Genomic DNA, 10,733 nt, shown 5'->3' on the forward strand with positions numbered 1-10,733 from the left:
TAATTATATAGTTTGAATTTTATGTCTAGTTACCCATTTTGGCCTCCAACCAAAAATTCAACTTTGGTAAATCTGAATTGATATAATGACAGGTGAAGCTAAAAGAAACTCAAATTAATTAGAGTTCTAATTTTGCGCACCGTGTCATAAATTATTTATTCTTAAAGAATTTTATTTCTTAATTTTAGAATCAAATGTGTGACCACATCATAAATATTCATCTAAGTGAGTTATTAAGTACAAAAACCAAAGAGTCTAGAATAAATTAATTGTAAAAAAAAAAATACTTCACAATAATTATAAAAAAAAAATAGACAATTTACATTTTATATCTAATAATATTCTTACAATTTTTTTAAAAAAATTAATAAAATATAAATTATATATATAGGAATTATATATATATGAATTATATTATGCATCTTATTATATATCTTTAAGTGTATCTATACATATGCATGCGATTACAAGCTAGTTATAATAAATCCAACCAAAAATTGAAGTTTGATAAATCGAAAATCCCACAAATGATATTGAATAGCACATGATCACAAGCTTAAATTTGTAAACAAATCATTAATCCTAAAGGAAAGCAACAAAAATTAGAACTGCATATAGTCTAAGCTATAGCCATAAACATCAACTACGAACTGAAAAAGATCAAATCTTTCTCCGTCTTCCTAATCTCACATGAACTGAGCTCCTGGGGGGAATTTCATGTTGGGATTCTGAGCCATGAATTGTTTCATCAACTCTTGTTTTTGGATCTCATCGCTTGTTGGAAGTCCCATCTGTTTCTGCCTCTGATCAAACATCATCTTCTCCACAGCAGAACGGGTCTCAGAGTCCAAGTCAGACAACTTACTCGGCTCTGGTTCAGCTTTTTGTGTGTCAATCTCTGGATCACCCTTCAACAAAGATTTCCACCACTCGCTCTGATCTCTCTTGCAAATAAGAATATTGATCATCTTCTTATCCTCCAAACTCCAAATACAATCGTCAAATTTCACAGGCTTGTGTAGCTCTCCATCGATGATTGGAGGCTGACCCTTGAGACCAACCTTCAAAGAGTTTGTCTTTATGTCACACAAAAGAAGGCTGGATTTAGTGCCTTGAGGGACTGGCACGTTTACAGTGACTTCCTGAAGGGATTGACCCCATGAATAATTCTCCATATCAAGGCCATTGTCTTTGTTGGGGACAAGTTTGTTCTCTTTCTGCTGCTTCTCCTCCTCCTCCTCCTCTGGCTTTTTGGCTGTGGCCTCGGGTTCTTTCTCAGCAAGAATGATGTCTTTCTTAGAAGACAAGGAAGAAGAAGAAGAAGATTGTTGATGCTGCTGATCCTCTTCATAATCAGAGAGGATGGCCATGACTGACAAAGTTCTTGGATTCACGCTAGGAGGCTAGGATTTCTATGGAGGGTTTTGTGAATTTTTGTGTGTATTAGGATCTGACGGGATTACTGGTAATATATAGGAGACTAGAGAGGGTCGGTCAAGAAAAATAAAGTCGGTTCTCTGTTTTACAATAACTATTTGGATTTGATTTCGGATTCGGATTTGGTTTACGATTCGGAAGTGGATTTGAGTGAGATTTTAACTTATGTCGTCTTTTCTAGCTTGGGAAAATTCTGTTACAAATGTGAGTCATGTTTTTAGTAAAATCATGTTTTTAGTTATATTTTGGTTATGTGTAACTGTACGCAATGTGCGAAACAAACGCTGCCATTTTAACTTGTGATTTAACTTTATATATAAAATGACACATCCAGATATGCAATTGTAAACCCGGCATGTTTCATATTTCAATATTCTTGAGCTCCTTAACTTGTGGTTTGACGTTATATATAAAATGACACATTCAATTATACAATTGTAAACTCGGCATGTTTAATATTTCAATATTCTTGAGCTCTTGAGCTTAGCAATTAATAAGTCATCATTCCAACTTCAATCCTATTAACTTTTTCTTTGCTTTAATCTAGTTTGTTGTTGGAATCTATTCTTAAATCCTTCTTCTAGACTAGACTTAAGTTCTCCTCACCTTATAACAATTCCAAGCTACTACTTAAACTAGTATCATAAAACTAGAACTTCTATTACTCTTAAATTTGCAAATATTTTTGCTTTCATAGTTACATTATACACAAATGCACTCTCTCACTAAAATAGAATAAATGGATAATTACACTTTACCTATTTGTAGTTTGCCTCTAATTTGATTTACCTACCCGTGGTTTAAATTTTGACACTTTACCCACCTGTGATTCTCACTGTTACTGTGCCGTAACCCACCTCTCCTTTAGCCGTTAACTCTAACATATAATATGTCAAAAACCAAATGTCAAACAGATCAAAAAGTTAGGGTTTGTTACATTAAAAAAATAAAATGGGCATATGTCTTCTTATTCTTTTTCAGATTTTAGTTCTTCTAAATGATTCAGCGGTATTAGATGGAGTCCCCAATGTAGCAACACCACTACATTTCTAGGTTAGTTGATGATTGTTTGACAACCACGTTACTCTTCCATTGGTCGGTGTTAAGGATTGAGTTTGGCATCTGCTTGAGAGAGAGGAGAGTTTGTATGCTGCCGTCACATTTTATTACCAAGCTTGTGAGTTACGGGACTTCTTCATCCCATGTCTTATAAGTTGGATGGTCTTGTTCATATTCAGATGGCTGTTGCAGTTTCTAGTGGCTCAAGCAATTGTGAGTGCTATGGGAATGTTAGAGGAACACCTGCTAGGAGGAGAAGGCGTGTCTTTGTGCAGACTGAGATTGGCTGCATCTTGGGAATGGATCTGGATAAGAGTGATAATGCCCATACGGTGAAAAGAAGGTTTGATTGTGGTGGGATCTAGGTTTGATTTTGGGTTTGATTGTGTTGGTCTGTGTTTGATCTGGGTTTGATTGTGTTTTTATGGGTTTGTTGTGATTGGTTTCTTGATTTGGGTTTGATCTGGGTTGGTTTGTTTACTAGGTTTATGGGTTTGATTTGCTGAGAATTTGGTGTTGATTATGTTAGAATTTGGAGAAGAACATGAAAAATTTGAAGAACCAGTTGTAAAATGAAGAACAAGTTGAAAAACATTAAGAAATTTTTTTAATTATAAAATTTTAATTAAATTAAAAGAGAGACAAAATTTAACAGATACCCATTTGATTGATAGGTTCAAGAAGATAGAAAAATACCCTCATCTTCATTTGTCCTCTAAGCTTTGATTGATAAATTCAAAGGAAACAAGAAGACAAATATCCATTTTATTTTTTTAATGTAACAGCTAAAGACAGAAACCCTAACTTTTTGATTTGTGTGGGCTTTTGTTTTTGACATATTATGTGTTAGAGTAACGGTTGAAGGAGAGGTGGGTTACGACACAGTAACAATGAGAATCATAGGTGAGTAAAGTGTCAAAATTTAGACTACAGGTAGGCAAATCAAATAAGAGGCAAACCGCAGCAGGTAGGTAAAGTGTAATTATCCCTAGAATAAAATAAAATCCAAAAAATTAAAGATTACGTCTTGCATGAACTCTTCACATACTCAGAAAACATTCTCTTTACAGATATTAAAACTTTTGATAAAGAACTTGGGATAAATTTATTTATTAAAAAAGGTTTAAATATTAAATAAATAAATAAATAAAAGCTATTGAAGCTTGTATAAGGAAGCATTCTCTAAAAAACACACAATCATCAGTATATTAGAAATAGAATTCAACAATATGAGAATTGGCCAATTTTGCATTTTCAGTTTGAGAAAATTGTGTTGTCCCAATAATTGGTAGAAGCTAACCTTTTAGAAGAGGAGAATCAATGCGCATGTCCTCTGCTTTCATCTCCAATTTGCTTGCTTTGTTTTTTGGATTTGACTTACTTTAAATTACAAAGTTTGTCTCTATCCTTTACACCATATTTTAATTTTGTCTCTAACCTTTTAATTTGGTTAATTTGGTCCCTAACCTTTACAATGTCGTGTTAATTTTGTCTTTGTCATTATATCTTGGATGGAAAAAGATATGTGTCAAACGGAATAATAAAAAATTATTTTTCATGCCCCATTAACTGTCAACTGTATTGTCATGTCAGTTTTTTTTTTTTTAATCCAAAATTAAAATGAGACACTTGAAATCCCACCAACCAAACACATGAAATCCCTAAATCTCTCTCCCCAATCACCACTTGAGGAAATTGTTCGCACAAATATATGTTTTTCCCTACAGAACGAAACTTCTTGAAGAAGAAGATAAGGAAAAACGTAAAGAAGAAGAATGCAAAGAGAGGAGAAGAACAAAAGAAAGAGACAAAAAGCTCCGAAGAAAGGAAAGATTAAAAGAGAAATAAAAGTATTAAGAGTGAAAATGCTCTAACTCAAATCAAACTACTGTTCCTAGTGACATCTTAAAGGAAAAATCATCACAAAGTGTTGATGAGGAGTCCAAATCTTCTATCTCACTCTTCCTGCTTCACTATATACTCCACAAATAAAAATATGCCACATGTCAATCTATTTTATTGAATGCACCAAGTGTTGATGGGTTATTTATTTATTTATTTTAGGAAATTGAAATAATAGAAAGCATAAATTTAGCATTTCACAAAATAGATCCACATGTGACATGTTTTTATTGTTGAAGTATATAATGGGGAAGGAAGAGTAGGACAAAAGATTTGGACTCGTTGATGAGGAGCCAAATAATCCTATCAGCTGGTACATTCTATCTTGACCTGGGGTGGAGACTTAGGAGAGAGACACCAACTTTAGGGAGAGGATAGAGATAGTTAAGGATTTTAGGGAGAGGAGATGAAGAATGAAGATGAGTTTGGTTGGTGGGATCTCAGTATCTCATTTTTAATTGAGTAAGGCTAGGGACACATAATTTGGCACAATTTTATGCCACAACTCATTACATGGTAAGTTGTGATTGGTAAAAGTGTGTCCCCACATGGAACACCATCACACTTTAGTTAATCACAACTCATCATGTAATGAGTTGTGGTACAAAGTTGTGTCAAATTATATGTCTCTAACATTACTCAATTAAAAATGAGATACTAAGATCCCACCAACCAAACTCATCTTCATTCTTCATCTCCTCTCTCTAAAATCCTTAACTATCTCTGTCCTCTCCCTAAAGTTGGCGTCTCTCTCCTCTCCACTCTAGGTCAAGATAGAATGTTATTAAATCAGTTAATTTTATTCTTTGATTATTAAATTAGTTAATTTTATTATTTGTTANTTTTTTTTTTCATAAACTTATAAATTTTAGAAAATTAATAAATAAATAAATAAGAGAATTGTTCATTATTAATTTTCTTTTTATCTTTTTTAACTTATGAAATTAAAATAAAAAAACAAAAACAAAACCATGTCTTTTTTTTTTTTTTTGGAACACTAACGAAAATATTCTAAGGAATATTAATGGAATGCCTAAATTGAATAAAGTTTAAGGTTAGAGGAGTGAATTAAATGAAATTGAAATAACAAAAATAAATTAAATTTTGGGAAAAGTTAAAAGGTGCAATTTATAATTGAATATTTTAAGTTCATAATTTGTTACTTTTTTAAACTAAAGGATTTTCTTAATTTATTACCCTTAAACTATATAATTATATATATATATTAATTGAATTTAAATTATATTTTACATTTATACACTTCATTAAGATCTTGGTGCATTATATTTTTTTAATAATAGGGTAAATTACAAAGTTGGTCTCTATCCTTTACACCATATTTTAATTTTGTCTCTAACCTTTTAATTTGGTTAATTTGGTCCCTAACCTTTACAATGTCGTGTTAATTTTGTCTTTGTCATCATATCTTGGATGGAAAAAGATTATGTGTCAAACGGAATAATAAAAAATTATTTTTCATGCCCCATTAACTGTCAACTGTATTGTCATGTCAGTTTTTTTTTTTTTAATCCAAAATTAAAATGAGACACTTGAAATCCCACCGACCAAACACATGAAATCCCTAAATCTCTCTCCCCAATCACCACTTGAGGAAATTGTTCTCACAAATATATGTTTTTCCCTACAGGACGAAACTTCTTGAAGAAGAAGATAAGGAAAAACGTAAAGAAGAAGAATGCAAAGAGAGGAGAAGAACAAAAGAAAGAGACAAAAAGCTCCGAAGAAAGGAAAGATTAAAAGAGAAATAAAAGTATTAAGAGTGAAAATGCTCTAACTCAAATCAAACTACTGTTCCTAGTGACATCTTAAAGGAAAAATCATCACAAAGTGTTGATGAGGAGTCCAAATCTTCTATCTCACTCTTCCTGCTTCACTATATACTCCACAAATAAAAATATGCCACATGTCAATCTATTTTATTGAATGCACCAAGTGTTGATGGGTTATTTATTTATTTATTTTAGGAAATTGAAATAATAGAAAGCATAAATTTAGCATTTCACAAAATAGATCCACATGTGACATGTTTTTATTTTAGAAGTATATAATGGGGAAGGAAGAGTAGGACAAAAGATTTGGACTCGTTGATGAGGAGCCAAATAATCCTATCAGCTGGTACATTCTATCTTGACCTGGGGTGGAGACTTAGGAGAGAGACACCAACTTTAGGGAGAGGATAGAGATAGTTAAGGATTTTAGGGAGAGGAGATGAAGAATGAAGATGAGTTTGGTTGGTGGGATCTCAGTATCTCATTTTTAATTGAGTAAGGCTAGGGACACATAATTTGGCACAATTTTATGCCACAACTCATTACATGGTAAGTTGTGATTGGTAAAAGTGTGTCCCCACATGGAACACCATCACACTTTAGTTAATCACAACTCATCATGTAACGAGTTGTGGTACAAAGTTGTGTCAAATTATATGTCTCTAACATTACTCAATTAAAAATGAGATGCTAAGATCCCACCAACCAAACTCATCTTCATTCTTCATCTCCTCTCTCTAAAATCCTTAACTATCTCTGTCCTCTCCCTAAAGTTGGCGTCTCTCTCCTCTCCACTCTAGGTCAAGATAGAATGTTATTAAATCAGTTAATTTTATTCTTTGATTATTAAATTAGTTAATTTTATTATTTGTTAGGATTTTTTTTTTCAGAGATAATTTCAACTTATGGCCCTCGTTTCTAATAATTACTCTTTATTATCAAACTAATATACCAATTGGTTTTTGTGTAGGCTAATTAAATTAGCTAAAACTCTCTATTACTAATCTTTCAAGGAATTAAAATTTGTACCCAAAACTAAAATCATATTTGTCTTATTAATTGTTTGAATGGTTTATTTGAGGTAAAACTCTAAGGAAATTTATATTGCACATACTCACTTACTCAAAGTACACATACTTAATTTTTTTGAACTAAAATTGTGATTTGAAGTCATAATTGGAAGTGGGCGTGTTAAATAGACATTGCTCAAAACTCCACCAACTAAGATCTAAGTTTTGAGAAACTCAAAATTATATTCCAACTATCAAGATTTTTGTAGTTCAATTGGTTGGTGTTTCCAAAAACAACCCTAAGGATGTAAATTTTCCTCGCCCATCATAACTATCAAGTTATCAACAACAACAAAAAAAACTATACTTCAACTAAAATTCTATTATTAAACATTCTATAAAAAAAATTTATTATTAAAATTTTGGATAAACTATGTATTTGGTTCTTATCATTTTCACTATATTTCAATTTGGTCTCTAACCTTTCAATTGTGTCAATTTGGTGCCTTAACTTTTTAATGTCATGTCAATTTAACCTCAGCCATTATTTCTTGGATGAAAATTGCTGACATGGCAAACCATTAAAATAAAAAAGTAGTTTCTGTACAAACTAAATTGATACGACACTGAAAAGTTAGGAACCAAATTAACATAATTGAAATATGATGTAAAAGATAGGGCCAAAAACATAGTATATCCTAAAATTTTAAAACAAAATTTAATATCAATCCTTGCATGGAGCTTTACATGTCTTTCTCTTTTAAATAAAGGCATAATGCTTACTGGTTAGCTATAAATTGCGGTACACAATTTTACAATTATAAAAGAAAATCGTGTAAACGCGATTTCATGTAACTAACCTCACTCTATAAATTTTATGCAAGCACTGTTTGTATAATTATATTTTATTCCCTCAAAATTTAATGTACCCACAGTACTAGTATTTGCATGTAAAGAATTAAATTAGTATACAATGCAAATTGGATAATCAGTGCATCTAACAACGCTTAAATTTAGCCAAATTAACAAACAAAAACAAAAAAGATTACAATGGTACGAAAAACTAATATAAAACTTGTTCTTATATATCAAATTACAGATTATTATAAATTCGCCCATCTAGCATTGCTGCTGAACCTGATGTATTTGCCTTTTGTTCTATGTTAATGATAGTACCCAAAAAAACAAAAAATCCAACCAAATATTGAACTTTGATAAATCTGAAAAACCCACAATTGATATTGCATAGCACATGATCTGGAGCTTAAATCTGTAAACAAATTCTTAGTCCTAAACGAAAGCTATAAAAATAGGAACTGCAATAAACATGTATGAACTTAAAAGATTACAGATTATAATAAATCCAACCAAAAATTGAAGTTTAATAAATCTAAAAAGCCCAAAATTGATATTGAATAGCACATGATCACATGCTTAAATTTTTGTAAACATATCCTTAATCCTAAACTAAAGCAATAAAAATTAGAACTGCATATAACTAAAAAGATTAGATCTTTCATTGTCTTCCTATTCTCACATGAACTTAGCTCCCAGAGGGAATTTCATGTTGGGATTCTGAGCCATGAATTGTTTCATCAGCTGTTCTTTTTGAATCTCATCGCTTGTTGGTAGTCCCTTCTGCTTCTGCCTCTGATCAAACATCATCTTCTCCACAGCAGAACGGGTCTCGGAGTCCAAGTCAGACAACTTGCTTGGCTCTGGTTCAGCTTTCTGTGTGTCAATCTCTGGATCACCCTTCAACAAAGATTTCCACCACTCGCTCTGATCTCTCTTGCAAATAAGAATAGTGATCATCTCCTTATCCTCCAAACTCCAAATACAATCGTCAACTTTCACAGGCTTGAATAGCTCTCCATCGATGATTGGAGGCTGACCCTTGAGCCCAACCTTCAAAGAGTTCGTCTTTATGTCACACAAAAGAAGGCTGGATTTAGTGCCTTGTGGGACTGGAACGTTAACAGTGACTTCTTGAAGGGATTGACCCCATGAATAATTCTCCATATCTAGGCCGTTTTCTTTGTTGGGAACAAGTTTGTTCTCTTTCTGCTGCTTCTTCTCATCCTCTGGCTTTTTGGCTGTGGCATCGGCTTCTTTCTCAGCAGGAATGAAGTCTTTCTTTGAAGACAAGGAAGAAGAAGAGGAAGAAGAAGATTGTTGATGCTGCTGATCCTCTTCATAATCAGAGAGGATGGCCATGACTGACAAAGCTCTTGGATTCACTGGATTTGTTGGGAAACTACTAAGGAACGCTAGGAGCGGCTGGATTTCTAGGGAGGGTTTTGTGAATTTTTGTGTGTATTAGGGTCTGATGGGATTATTGGTAACGTACACTTATATAGAAGAGACTCGAGAGGGTCGGTGAATAAAGTGAAAGTCGGTTCTCTGTTTTACATTAACTAATTGGATTTGGTTTCGGAAGTGTCGGGCTCGGATGTGAGTGAGATTTGAACTGATGTGGCCTTTTCTAGCTTTACACACGTCTAAGTCTGAGCACGTGAATGAAAATCATGTTTTCAGTTATATTTTGGTAAATACCCATGTTATGCGGAAAAAACACTACCCTTTTAGCTTTTGATTTGACTTTATATATAAAACTAGTCAGTCACTCACCCATGTAATGCATAACTAATTAAAAAGCTATATATTTATATATATATATATATATATAACCAAAACTTATGGAAAGACAAATAAATCAATCAATTATTTATTTGTACCTTTAAATAAATAAATGTGTATAAAATAAAATCAATCTAAACCATCATATTCGGTTAACAGAAGTACACAATCAAGAAATTCAATAAATTGAGTTGATTATAGATTATTGTCCACTATCTTTATAAGCCATGCGTCCAAGCGAGGCACTTTGTCGAAAACTTTGAGAGTGACGGGGTTGGCCTCTTTCTCTTCTCATCTAATCATTCTTATATTAAGAGATATAATATATTTTCTAAATATTTAATTGGCAATGAAATATAAAAAATTAAAATAGCATCAAAGATGCTTCCAGACTATTTAATCAGTAGTATTATAAAGTTCACTATAACAACACAAAACCATGTTTAACAGAAACAAAAGCTCAAGCCTAGAAAATAACAACAATAAATTTATTGATTATATTGACAGCAAAACAATTTATTTCTAAGTTTTTCCAAATACTATCTACTTGAACTACTTGATTCATGTTGATGGTCATTTTGGAAGTCAAAAAGAAAGAAGGAGCCCAACAACACAAGCAGAAAGGAATTGGTAAATAGATAAAATAAATAAATAAATAAATTAAAAAAAAAACTATTAAGCCCAAGAGGCAAGAATAATGGAGCACAGATCTATGAAATAAATAAATGGGTCTTAAAGAAGCAAACGGACTCAACGAAGCCCAAAAAGAGAGAAATAGCAAACTCATGGGCAGTATGTAGAAAAGTGAGAATAGGCCACGGCAAGCCTGAAGTAATGCAAGTAAAGAAAGTAAGGAGTTGATGGCAAGCCCATAAACCCCAAGGATGAGGACAAG

The 10,733-nt window shown here is 32.4% G+C and overlaps 1 protein-coding gene across 1 annotated transcript; it reads right to left on the bottom strand.

Annotated features, from left to right (window-relative positions):
- Nucleotides 1-528: 528 nt before the first annotated feature.
- LOC112033507 (uncharacterized) lies at nucleotides 529-9,519 on the bottom strand. The gene is made up of 2 exons (XM_065770851.1): nucleotides 8,735-9,519; nucleotides 529-1,403 (listed from the first exon to the last, which is right to left on the bottom strand). The coding sequence occupies exons 1-2, from the start codon at nucleotides 9,413-9,415 to the stop codon at nucleotides 687-689; spliced, it is 1,398 nt and encodes a 465-aa protein (XP_065626923.1). The 5' UTR covers nucleotides 9,416-9,519; the 3' UTR covers nucleotides 529-686.
- Between the last annotated feature and the right edge of the window lie 1,214 nt (nucleotides 9,520-10,733).

The sequence above is a fragment of the Quercus suber genome, unplaced genomic scaffold (assembly GCF_002906115.3).
Source record: "Quercus suber isolate HL8 unplaced genomic scaffold, Cork oak 2.0 scaffold_36, whole genome shotgun sequence".
Taxonomy (NCBI): domain Eukaryota; kingdom Viridiplantae; phylum Streptophyta; class Magnoliopsida; order Fagales; family Fagaceae; genus Quercus; species Quercus suber.

Excerpts from the sequence above, each read along its gene's own strand:
- LOC112033507 (XM_065770851.1), bottom strand. The coding sequence starts at position 9,415 with ATGGCCATCCTCTCTGATTATGAAGAGGATCAGCAGCATCAACAATCT. Across the intron at positions 1,404-8,734 it reads CTCTGGGAGCTAAGTTCATG|CCTCCTAGCGTGAATCCAAG; the intron begins TGAGAATAGGAA and ends TAGAAATCCTAG.